The 13342-nt window shown below is 48.2% G+C and overlaps 1 protein-coding gene across 4 annotated transcripts in view; it reads right to left on the bottom strand.

Moving 5' to 3' along the window:
• Nucleotides 1-13342, bottom strand: part of WSCD2 (WSC domain containing 2) — a 111981-nt gene that overhangs the window by 16630 nt on the left and 82009 nt on the right. For all 4 annotated transcript variants that reach the window (XM_061141672.1, XM_061141673.1, XM_061141670.1 and 1 more), the window contains one exon: nucleotides 3288-3409. In XM_061141672.1, the coding sequence (XP_060997655.1) occupies nucleotides 3288-3409 (122 nt within the window). The remainder of the gene's footprint in view (nucleotides 1-3287; nucleotides 3410-13342) is intronic.

The raw sequence follows: 13342 nt of genomic DNA, 5'->3' as shown, positions 1-13342 counted from the left end.
CCAACCACCACCTTCTCCATCACTCTCCCCAACTCGAGGGTCCCCAAGCTTCACTGGGAAGATTCTGTCTTGTCTGTCTCCCTCCTGTACTGTTATATTTTCTAGCTTTCTTGAGCTATAACTGACAGATAAAAATTGCATTTATTTAAGGTGTATGACTTGATGTTTTGATATATGCCTACATTGTGAAATAATCGCCACAACGAAGCTAATTAACACACCCGTCACCTCACATAGATTTACTTTTTGCCTTCCCAGCTGGTGCGAGTGGTAAAGAATCCTCCTGCCAACGCAGAAGCAGACGTGGGTTCGATCCCTGGGTTGGGAAGGTCCCCTCGAGGAGAAAATGGCAACCTGCTCCAATATCCTCACCTGAAAAAATCCCATGGACAGAGAAGCCTGGAGGGCTACAGTCCACAGGGTCGCGAAGAGTCGGACATGACTGAACATGTGTGCATGAGCATGCACAAGCACTATTTATTTGTTTCCTTTTGAGACACAAATTTCAAGTCACCCTTTGAGACTCAGATTTCAAGGGAAACTTTTTTTTATCACCCCCAAAAGTAGTACTGGTTGAGAAGTAGCATTTTCATACCTTTTCATACTGTAGACCCTAATACTATAAAACAAAACCATGTGATTAAATTCTAACTAGGCACTCTGCCTGCCAAGAACTCGAACCTGGGGTCAACTCCATTTTTCCTGCAAAAGGGAGATTAGTGTAGTGGAGAGAGGTGTTAAAGCCACTGCAGCACTGAGAAGTCGCTTTTTCCTGGAGGACCTGAAAGAAAACTGAAAATGGAAAAATTTTCTCATAGCCATGCATTACACCCCAGTCAATCCTCCGGGTCTGGCCATGATATGAAGCCCATGCTTTGGGAAAAGCTGTCTGAAACTGTTCTTTTAAACCAAAGAGGATGTCGTTACCCATGTGTAACCACTGTCTTTGCTCGGAGTTGTGGTTCAGTCGCTAAGTCGTGTCCGACCCTTGGTGAGAGGCTGCTAATTGCTTTAATTGCTCTTTGGAAGAGCTAAGTGGGAGCAGGCTGGACCTGAGATTTAGAGTGCAACAGACTGTCCTTTGTCCAATTTGCTCAGAACCATGGAGCAGAATTCTCCCTGGTAGCTGGTCCAGGAATAATCTGCTAACAAACCAAGGTCACACCTCTGGGGCTGGATCTGGTGAGCTTGGCCATGGTAGGTTTGGTTTCTTTCTCAGATGCTGAATCTGAGCTACAACACCTAGCCTAAGATCAGAGAGATGCTGCTGGGAGGCAGGTGGCTGAGCCTGGGCCGTGATGGAGGCTGTTTTGTAGCCTGTGACACATACTGAAGCCTCCTCTGACCCGCTAAGTCTCAGACCCGCCACCACTTGGCACAAGCGGCTTTGGACCCCTGTCCACCTAATCCCCTCCAGTTTTCTCCTGTGGCCCCTCTAAGGAGATTAGGGGGAAATAGAAGAGGGAGGCTTGCAGCAGGGCCTTCCTGTGCCCCACACCCCCCCACAACCTGCCCACACCTTCCCTTCCCTCCAGTTCTGTGTACAGAGGACACTTTCCACACTGGTTTGCCCTGTGACCTCACCGTCTCCTGTTCGTCCCTCACCTCCAGCTGATCTGTAGTTCCCCTCGGGCCCTCAGGACAGATGGGTGTCCACCTGGAGGGGAGGCCATGGGAGGGGGATTCCTGCCCAAGAGAGAAAGCTGGACCAAAAGATGGTCAAACCTTCTTTAATCTTATGAACAGCACCCCTGACCTTCCAGGATGCCTCCAGGGAGCAGAGCAAGCACTCAGGAAATGCTTGGTGACCTGAAGTTACCTGGCTGCCCTTGAATGGCTCCTGGACCTTGAAGAGTTCCTGCAAGCCTCTCTCTGGGGGTCTCTGACTGCGTGTGTGCTAAGTCGTTTCAGTCATGTCTGACTCTTTGTGACCCTATGGACCATAGCCCGCCAGGCTCCTCTGTTCATGGGATTCTCCAGGCAAGAATACTAGAGTGGGTTGCCAAGCCCTCCTCCAGGGGATCTTCCCAACTCAAGGACTGAACCTGCATCTCTCATGTCTCCTGCATTGGCAGGTGGGTTCTTTACCACTAGTGCACCTAGGAAGCCCATGGAGTCTCCAGGGGAGCTCAGAAGTCAAGACCATAGATTGGGTATCAGAACCCATTCTGCCACTTGCTTATGCTGTGAGCTTGGGAAGTGACTTCTGATCTGTCTGAGTCTTGGTTTTATCATCTGTGAAATGGGGATGAAAATTCCCAGTTCCTAGCCTTGTTGTGGGAGGTAAACTGTGTGACCCATGGGACAGAGGGGTGCATGGAGGGGCTCAGTAAGTGCGGTCTCTACGATGTTGCTGCCTCTTGATCTTTCTGAAAGGTGCTTCATGAATGAGGAGACTTAATGGAAGAAACAGCCAAGCAGGATGACTCAGAACAGGTGGGAGCATTCAGAAGTTGGGGTGTGGGCTGAGCACCCAGGAGGAGCCACAAAGCGGCCCCCAGCCAATGCCAGCATCACTGAAGATAAAGACCACATCTTGTTGAATTTGCACTCCCAGCATTGAGCACAAGGGCCTGGCACAAAGGAGGTTCTCATCAAATATTAGCCGAGAGGATGAATGAAATGGGTAACCACTTTCTGGTAGTGGGGAATGGGGGTTTCTCCTGTGGACCCTCGTATAATTAGCTCACCTTGAATGAAGGAGGGAGCTTCTCAGATATCACTGGATGCCAGTGATGAGCTTAGCTCCGTGCTGGGTATCAAGAGTGGTCACAAAATGTTTCAGGCATAGTCTCTACTCTTGTGGAGTTCCCTGTCTGATTTGGGAAGAAGGATAAACAGTCAGCCATCCATCGGGGATCTCAGGCTGAGAAAGGACCATCCAACGGGACCATCCAGTCCAACTGCTGTCCAGTACCCGAAGTTCTGGGTGCCACGCCTGCCTTGCCTCTGTTTGCATACCTCCAGCGATGGGGAACTCACTCTTGTCCAAAGTGGGATTGTCCTGGGCTTTACCTGGCAATCCTGGACGCCTGCTTCTAGGCCCAGTTCACACGTCACCCTCACTCCTGAGCAGTCCTCACTGATAGAACAGACACACTTCCTTGGAGGGAAAGAAACGGACCCTGCATAGCTCCCAGCCTTTGGATCCAAGTTCCCCTCCTGCGTCACACGTCACAGTCACAACCTTCCTCAGAGCTGCCGGGTGGCTGCTCCCCCAAGGCTCTCGCTTCTCCAGCTGGCCCGCACCGCCCTCCCCGGAATTCCGTGCGCGGAAGCAGGCTCACCTTCTCCGTGCAGAGGTCCACACACTTGTCCACGGACATGTTGGGCATGGCGGCCGTCACGGGCAAGGCCAGGGAGAGGTTGGCGGGCCTGCGGAAGCAGCCTCGGAAGACCGCACTTCCGTCTGGAGAGCCAAGGGGAAAAGGAGCAGTCAGGTGCAGGCTGGGAGAACCACCTTCTGAAGGAAGCACTGATGAACTGACGCCCAGCGGAGGCAAGGGCACGTGGTGGAGATTCGTGAGCTAGAAAATTCCAAGAATGTCCTCAACCCTAGCATCTCTGTCCACAACCCGGGTTGCTGAGATGTTCTTGCTGGGCCATACAATCCCCTTTTCTTTGCCACCATTCCTACATCTCACTTTCGCATCCTTGGTGGTGGCAACTTAGATGCCATGGAGGATTTCCGTGATCTCAGGAGAGGGTTAGTCATTTGAGATGGAGGGAAGCCAAAGGGTCCAGGGGTCTCCTGCTCCTTTTTCCAGCACTGGGGTGCTTCACCCCCTCATCTTGGCTTTAGGGGAGACACTCAGCACCTCAAGAGCATCTGCCCCATGCAGTGCTACAAGAGGCTGATTTACTGGAGAGATTCCCTTTAATTCCCTAATCTGGAAGCATCCCAGCTACACAGTAGAATATTTGGAGCCCATTGCTACCTCTTTAATGAAAGTCATCCTCAAAACAATACTCAGCTGTTATGTTCAGCTGGGTTTTACCTGAAGCACATCCTGAGACAGTGTTTTATTGAGGGCTTGCTCTCAGGAGAATGGTAGGAGGGAAGCAGGCAGAGGAGGAGAGGAGCTAAGTAAGCATGTGACCTTGCTGGGTACCACCTTCAGCCTGGAGGGTAAGAGGAATCACAGGGTTGGTTCCACTTTAAGGAAAAGGGTCTGACCTTGGCCTTGTCTGCCCACCCCTCCTCAATGTCTGTCATTTGGGAAGCTGTTGGGTCAAGGATCATTTTTCAGGCAAGGGGACAGATGTGAGCCACTGGTGGTAAAGAGGATTTGGGTGGGTACCTTTTGCATCCACTACAGATGTACATAAAGATTTATCAGTAAGAATGCTCATTGCAGAAATGATTTAAATTAACACATGAAAGGTTGAAAACAACCTCAGTGTCCAACAATGAAGTGTTGGACAAATAATGTATGGAATGATGACACAGTGGGATTCTATGCCCCATACAAAATAATGAGGTTAAAGGCTACTTTATAGAGAGTTTCATCTCTCTAAAGATGTATTCAAGATAGGATGCCAAATAAAAACTGAAAAGATGACACTCCACCTATTATAAAATGTCAATTGTGTATACAAATTATCTCTCAATATAAATCCTAGAGGGTTATCTCTGAATGCTAGGTGTGATGGTTAAGTTTTGTGTCAACTTGTGAGGCTATGGCACCCAGTTGTTTGGTCAGACACTGTTCTAGGTGTTGTTGAGAAAGTTTTTCAGAGATGGATTAATATCTATAGTTAGCTGACTTTAAGGACACTTTCCCTCTGGGTGAGCTGCATCCAGTCAGTTGAAAGAATGAGAGAGAGAGAGAGAAAAAAAGAGGTCTTCCAAAAGAAGTAATTCAGCTTCTGGATGTCAGGCCTGCCAACCTCCACAATTTCATGAACCACTTCCTTAAGCCAGTGTCTTAATTTATACATTTCCACATATCCTGCTGGTTCTGTTTCTCTGGAGAACTCTGACTGACAGGATTGGATTATAGACAATTTTTATTTTCACCTTTTTTTCTGTGAACCTCTTTCCCAACCTTTTGACAGAGCACATTTATTTTTTAATATAATAAAGACAAATTTTAACAGTTAAAAGTGGCCCCTGTCAAATTTATCTAAAGGCTTATGGATGCCCATTTTAAATTGGGTTCCACGGTTCTCAAATTTGAATACATTTTTCTAGAAGCACAGCTTTCACAGAAAACAAAGGACACTGTGGACGAGTGAACCAAAGCCAGGAGCATACAGTAGGAGCCTGTTAGTGAGTGTCTGCTGTGTGCAGGTGACTACGATGTGTCATCCACCCTTCCGGGAACTTTGCAAACGCCATCTCATCTTACCTTCCTGAGACCTCTGCAGGGTCCATAGCAAACTCTCATGTCACAAATGAGAGAGACAGGACTTAGAAAGGGAGGTTGTATGACAGTGTTGAAGACCCACTGTCAGCAAAAACATGCTGAGGATTATCTCAGAAACATGATGCTAACCCTTGGGGCAAGTGAAGCAAGCTGCAAAAATCAAATATCTCCCTCTATGTCTGTATCTGGGTCTATCTACTGGTAAGCAACCCCCTCACCGCCACCAACCCCCGCCTTTTTTTTTTTTTTTTTTAGCATACCTATATTTAAGTGCAGAGAAAAAGATATGAAATTACTCCTTGGGCAGAAGGATGGTGGAGGAGGGGAAGGGAGCCTAGGAATGAAAATTTTAAATCTCAGCTGTCAAAGGCACCCTAGTGATTATCCCTACCACCTGGCACCCTGGAGCCTGAAGTTGTTCATGGTGGAGGGAAATCTAGCAAGCTGAGACGACATCTGGAATTGGGTTAAATGACTATTATCCGGAGCATGCTTCAGACTCCTGCTATCCAGCGCCATCTCCTCCACTTCCCCACCTCTCACTCCGGGTGGGGAGAAGCGATGGTGGTGGGTGTTGTGGTCCTGGCCTCAGTTTCCCCACATATAAATGATAAGGCGGAGGCAGATTCTCTTCTGTCCAGGATGGCCCTCCACCCTCCAAATGAAGAATCGTCACACCCCCAAAAGCCACTGGTGTCCGTGGTCTCCCATCCCATGGCCCGGGGTGCACAGAGGTGAAGCCCCATTTCATCGGTCACCCCAAGGAAGTTTTAATGATCTCAGAGAATGTGCCATACAAGACAAGGACGGGCGGGAGAGTCAGGTGTTTGAGCGAAAGTGAAAGTGAAAGTCCATGGAATTCTCCAGGCCAGAATACTGGAGTGGGTAGCCTTTCCCTTCTCCAGGGGATCTTCCCAACCTAGGGATCAAACCCAGGTCTCCCGCGTTGTGGGCAGATTCTTCACTAGCTGAGCCACAAGGGAAGCCCGTTTGAGCTGAAGGTTTACAGCAATGAGATGGGAGGCCAGAAGTGGTGTGCGCAAACCTTCATTTAACCAAACAACTCAGCTGGATGCCAGCTCAGGTGCCAGGACAAAGAGATGCTGGCCTTGTTCTCAGAAATAAGGGGGCTCCCCTTCTCTGTTTAGACTCTACTAGTGTTTATTGAGCCTCCACAGATGCCAGGCTCCTGGCTGGGTGCTTTGGATCCATTGGATCTTCGCAGTAGCCACGAGCAGTAGCTGCTATGGCTGGTTCAAGGAGGCACTCTGGCTTCCAGGATCACAAAATTGCTAAGGACAGAGTGAAATCAAAGCCAGATTGCTCGGTCTCCCAGTTCTATGCTTCTTCCAATAATAATAACACTACTGTGATGGTTAGATGCTTATGCTTGCTCTCAGTCATGTCTGACTCTTTTGTGACCTCATGGACTGTAGCCCACCAGGCTCCTCTGTCCATGGAATCTTCCAGGCAAGAAGACTGCAGTGGGTTGCCATTTCTTCCTCCAGGGGATCTTCCTGGCCCAGGGATTGAACTTGCATTTCCTGGGTCTCCTGCATTGGAAGGTAGATTCTTTACCCTTGTGCCACCTGGGAAGCCCCTTTAGATAGTTATAGTCACACCAACACGCTATTAGCTGGGAACTAGGCTGAATATGGAAAAGGCAATGGCAACCCACTCCAGTACTCTTGCCTGGAAAATCCCAGGGACGGCGGAGCCTGGTGGGCTGCCGTCTATGGGGTCGCACAGAGTCGCACATGACTGAGTCGACTTAGCAGCAGCAGCAGCAGCAGCAGGCTGAATACACATGGCCTCGTTGAACACTTGCATCGCCCTGGTGGTATAAGGAGCCCCATTTTTTTTTTTTTTTTTTTAGGAGCCCCATTTTTAAGACAGGGAAACTCAAGTCTCAGAGGACTGAAACCAATTCATACAAGTCACCCAGATTATGAGGCAGAGCTAAGACTGGCATCTAAGTCAGATCTTTCCACTTTTGATGGTCTTATCAAATACTCTTCATGTACCAGGCACTGTGTAAACACTTGATACACTTTATCCTCGTAATGACAAAGCAGGTCTCACTCTCCCCATTAAACAGAAGGGGAAACAGGCTCAGAGGGGCAAGTGATTCCCTAAGGCCACACAGCTGACACGTGTCTGGATTCCAGTCTGGGAACATCTGAACTCTGAGTCCCTACACCGTGAGCTCTCCCTCTCCAAGAAACCAGCCCCAGACCCTGTTTGAGCATTTCCAAAACACTGTGACGTATATTCACTCCCCTTTGACCACTAACCATTCACAAAGTCAAGGCTGTCACTCTGGGGTCTCTTGACGTTGGAGTTTGATTCTTTGTGAAAAGTAAAAGTGTTGTTGTTCAGTCGTGTCCGACTCTTTGCGAGCCCATGGACTGTAGCCCATCAGGCTCCTCTGTCCATGGGATTCTCCAGGCAAGAATACTGGAGTAGGTAGCCATTCCCTTCTCTAGGGGATCTTCCTGACCTAGGGATCAAACTCAGGTCTCCTGCATTACAGGCTGATTCTTTACCATCTGAGCCCCCAAGGAAGAGGCAGGCAAAAGTCTGTGAATCTATCTCCTTAGAGGAAGTAGAATTCCTACCCTGGCATCTCCCAGGTGGTCCTTGCCTGCCTTCCTGGATGCAGGGAGGCCAGACTGCAAGCTGGGAAGAAGGAAGACTCTGTAAGCCCAGCACAGCTCAGACAGGTCTCCCTTTGACATTTAAGCATCTGCTAATGAGTCCCTGAACCTCCCAGTTTAGAAAGCAGAGCTGAACTGAATGCCCTGAATACCAAGTGAGGTGAGTTTTCTGAGGCTTTAAAGGGCCAGGGAGGGATCAGCAGCTGCTGTGCGGGTCTCTCTGGCCAAGGTGTCCACTGGGGTGGGGGTGGGGAGGCGCACAGTTTTGGGAGGTTAGTTCTAGGAGCTGTTAGCTTGCTGGATGTGGGATGTTCCTACAGTCTGGCCCATTCTACTTTTCGAGGGAAACCATGTGGATTTACAGAGAACCTTGTGATGTCCTGTGGGAAGGCTAGAATACTAGGGGTCTGGGGAACACTTTGGAGGGCACCTCTCTCTGCAGGTTGCTCTCCATTATGGCTTGGTGATCAGAACACTGAGACTATGCGAGGTGGCCAAGATGCTGAATCATCCTTCTAGCCTCATTTCTTCCATCTGTATAATGGGTCAGGGCTTCCCTGGTAGATCAAATGGTAAAGAATTGGCCTAGAATGTAGGAGACCCATGTTTGATTCCTGAGTTGGGAAGATCCCCTGGGAAAGGGAATGGCTACCCGCTCCAGTATTCTTGCCTGGAGAATCCATGGATAGAGGAGCCTGGCAGGCTACAGTCTATGGGGTCATGACGAGTTGGACACAACTGAGTGACTAACACATTCAGAACGGGTCACTGGTTCTCCCTACCGCTGGCACGAGGCTCTCTTGTCTCATATCTGAAAACACAAGAGAAGTGGCCAGCCTGGATCCCTTAAATTTCCTAACACTCTCTGATGATACAAAGAATTTTGGACTTCCACAGCACTAGGTGGATGCCTTCCTGTTTGCAAAAGGTCTCTCATGCCCAGCAGAAAGGGTACTGGTTTTAAATTCAGACAGACCTGGGTCAGTACCTTACTTAGCTGTGTGTCCTTGGCCTGAGCCTTGGTTTCCTCATCTGTACTCAGGGATCATTGTCTCTCCTGCACATTTGGGATGGAAGTTGATACAGTGGCATCTACAGGGCCTGAGACCTACCAGGATTAAGTCAATGTCTCTTCCTGCTCCTTCTCCATCACTTGATCATGATTAAAAGGTGGCCAGACCCTACATAGGAGACATTATCAGTGCCCCATTAATACACTCCTGGCACTCACTGTCCCAGTTACAGGCTGCCAGTGATGTCACACACCTAGGGTGTGTGAAGGACGGACTACCCTTCCAGGGAGTTAATCTCCCTGGGAGCCACCCTCAGCTGATGATGGGTGAACTTTGGAGGATATTTATTTGGAGGATGCAGTATTTAACTGCAGCTTCCTGCCCCTCTGATGGGACATCTTTGAAGAACTCTCTCCACTGCCTTCCCAACAGGATTAAGCTTCCTCAGTAGTGACCTGCTTCATAAAGGGTCTGTGTTGACTCCTTCCCTTCCTTGTCTTATGTCTTCACTCCCCTGGAGGTCCATTGTGGGGTCATCGTTCAAATAAACCGAAGCTCACAGCCTTGTCTCGGGGAATCCAACTTAAAGTATTTTGGATCTTTGTGCATTCTTAATTCCCAAGGGGAATCCTGCAGGAAGTTCAGAGCTGCTGCTCTTCACAGCCTGTAATCTGTGAGATTGGCACCCCCTGGAGTTGTGCAGTACAGTTCCTGGACAGTAGCAGCAACCCTGAGTAATGTCTTCCTAATGAGCAACCCTTGCTGAAGTAAAGCAACAAAGGAAAATGATAACAGCTGTTAACTGTATGTCATTGATGCCAAGTATGTTACATGTGTGTGTGTGTGTGTGTGTGTGTGTGTGTGTGTATTGCTCAGTCATGTCCGACTGTTTGCAACCCCATGGACTGTAGCCCACCAGGCTCCTCTGTCCATGAGATTCTACAGGCAAGAATACTGGAGTGCGTAGTTCTTCCCTTCTCCGGGGAATCTTCCTGACGCAGGGATCGAACCGAGGTCTCCTGCATCGCAGGCAGATTCTTTACCGTCCGAGCCACCAGGGAAGCCCCAGTGTTGCTCATGTTACCTCAGTTAATCCTCCAAACAACCTACGCAGTAGATGATGCTATTATCCTGTTTTGCAGCTGGAGACCCTGAGATGTAACAAGATTTGATGGGTATTACAGCTCACACAGCTAGTGGGGCACAGAGTTGGGATCTGGCTCCAGTCTTACTTGACGTCACATCCTGGGTTCCCACCTCTCTGCTATTCTGCAGGAAGCCTATCAAATTCCAACCTGACTGGACTCCAGAGACCCCATGCCAGCCACCTGAATTTCCCAGAAACCCTCTCAGGCTCCACAGGAGGGGTCCAAGGATCACAAAAGCCTGTGCCCCACATTCTGATAATGTCAGCTCTTCATTGTCAGGCCAGCTGGGATGGTGCGTGACCTCAGCAGCTTGGGGTTTTTTTACTAGCAAGAGGCGAGCAGAGCAACTGTTCATCAGCTCTCTTGACTGGGGACAGCGCAAGTCTCTCTGAAGTCCATCATCTCTTTGTTCTGGGGCTTCACAAAAATGAGGGAAATGCCACCAGGCATCAGCTTAAAGGCAGACGAGGAAGAGTTCTCCTTGGTTTGAAAGAGGCCACCACCCCCCAGGGTAATTAGGCCAAGCTCTACTGCATTAAAGATGCTGGTGAGGAGGAAAGGCAGTGAGCTGGGAGCTGTAAATGGCTACCTATAATCAGAGGGAGATTGAATTACACAAAGAGCCTAACTGTCCGAAGAGAATTCAAAACCAGCTATTTTTAGGCATCACCAAAGGCTCCTGTGAGCTGTTGGAAATTCAAATAACTTGAGCTGGGTGCTGCTCGGAGTGAATTGAGGAGTTTTTATTTTAGGAAGGAAGGTGCATCACCACTACCTCAAACAGGCACTGTGCTTTCTCGATTTTATCTCACATGGCCGGCATAGCAAGCAATCTTTATGGTTGGAACTGTCCCCATTTTACAGATGAGGCACTTGGGACTCAGAGAGAATGAGTGGCATGGTCAAAGTCAAAATAGCAAGTCAGTGAAAGAGCTGGGATAGAAACAATGTGTGCCTGATCTTGAAACCTATGTCCAGAGTCTTCTGTGGTGGTCCAGTGGCTAAGACACCATGTTCCCAATGCAGGGGGCCCAGGTTCAATCCCTGGTTGGGGAACTAGATCCCGCATGCTGCAGCTAAGACCTGGCACAGCCAAGTAGATAAATGCAAAAAACCCTGTGTCCATTGCTCCCATCGCCTTCTTGGAGTTTGGTTTCAGGAGGAGTGTAAACTACACTTCCCCCACCACGATACAGAAGGAGAACAATTTTCTAGCTATCATGCCTTGACTGTACATGGCAGAACTCATGAAGACCCATCTGAATTATAAAATTCAGGGATCCCCGGCATATATCAAGGGAAAGGAGAGGCCCCCAGGCCTGGCAAAGAAGGAGCTAGACATAGTCCCTGCCTCCATCTAGTGTGACTTTCCATGGTCATCTGAGGCTAGATGGAGAAGTAGTTAAAAAGAGTATAGTGAGCATAAAGGACAAGCATTGCACCAAATTTCCCTCCTATCATTTAAGAGACAAAAAATTGCTAGAACTAAGCTGGAGAGGCAGTGGAGAAAAGGGAATCCTCTTACACTGTTGGTGGGAATGCAAACTAGTACAGCCACTATGGAGAACAGTGTGGAGATTCCTTAAAAAACTGGAAATAGAACTGCCATATGACCCAGCAATCCCACTCCTGGGCATACACACCAAGGAAACACCAAGGAAATCTGAAAGAGACACGTGCGCCCCAATGTTCATTGCAGCACTGTTTATAATAGCCAGGTCATGGAAGCAACCTAGATGCCCATCAGCAGACGAATGGATAAGGAAGCTGTGGTACGTATATACTATGGAATATTACTCAGCCATTAAAAAGAATTCATTTGAATCAGTTCTAATGAGATGGATGAAACTGGAGCCCATTATACAGAGTGAAGTAAGCCAGAAAGATAAAGACCAATACAGTATACTAACACATATATATGGAATTTAAAAAGATGGTAACGATAACCCTATATGCAAAACAGAAAAAGAGACACAGATGTACAGAACAGACTTTTGGACTCTGTGGGAGAAGGCGAGGGTGGGATGTTCAGAGAGAACAGCATTGAAACAAGTATACTATCAAGGGTGAAACAGACCACCAGCCCAGGTTGGATGCATGAGATGGGTGCTCAGGGCTGGTGCACTGGGAAGACCCAGAGGGATGGGATGGAGAGGGAGGCGGGAAGAGGGATCGGGATGGGAATACATGTAAACCCATGGCTGATTCATGTCAATGTATGGCAAAAACCACTATAATATTGTAAAGTAATTAGCCTCCAACAAATAAAAATAAATGGAAAAAAATTAAAAGAACACAATAAAAAAAATTGCTAGAACTAAGAACAGTACACAAGAACAGTATACAATTTACACTATGTAAATTGCAAACCATAAGTCAAGATCTATTTTTTCGGTGATAACATAAGCTTCACAGAGCTTTCCTTGTGGCTCAGTGGTAAAGAATCCGCCTGCAATGCAGGAGCCGTAGGAGATGTGGGTTTGATCCCTGGGTCAGAAAGATTCCCTGGAGGAGGGCATGGCAACCCATTCCAGTGTTCTTGCCTGGAGAATTCCATGAACAGAGGGCTCTGGCGGGCTACAGTCCATGGAGCTGCAAAGAGTTGGACATGATTGAAAGACTAAGCACCCAGGCATGAGACTCTTATTACACCAGGTGATCTTAACAGTGTGTGTGTCTGCATGTGTGTGTTGGGGTGGGGGGGAGGAGAGCAAGAGACAGAGACAGAGAGACAGAGACAACAGAGACAGGACAATGTTCATATTACCCAGCCACTCTGAACATTAACCAAAAGCAGGTCTGTCTAATAGTGGCTGATGACATACACAGCCCAATTCTTGTTATCTAGCTCAGCATCACTCACCAGAATGTTCTAGTGGCTGAAGCTTTCCCTTTAAATACACATAACTTTAAGGTCATCTCTTCTTATGGTCAAAGTCGCCATCCAAATAATGTAAACACCAGCATAAAGAGAATCAGTAGTCACAAAGAGTCGGATGTGACTGAAGCAACTTAGCATGCACACACAATGTAAGCTTCATAATACTTTCATCAAAGATAGAAAAAAAAAAAATAGGGAAAAGGGCTGAGTCCTGGGAGAGGCTGGTCTGCAGTCATGGGGGTTTTGTTGTTATTTAGTCAGTAAATTGTGTCTG

This window comes from Dama dama, chromosome 5 (genome assembly GCF_033118175.1).
Source record: "Dama dama isolate Ldn47 chromosome 5, ASM3311817v1, whole genome shotgun sequence".
NCBI classification, from domain to species: Eukaryota; Metazoa; Chordata; class Mammalia; order Artiodactyla; family Cervidae; genus Dama; species Dama dama.
The sequence above is the reverse complement of the archived record's forward strand: the minus strand, read 5'-3'. Positions and strand labels throughout refer to the sequence as shown.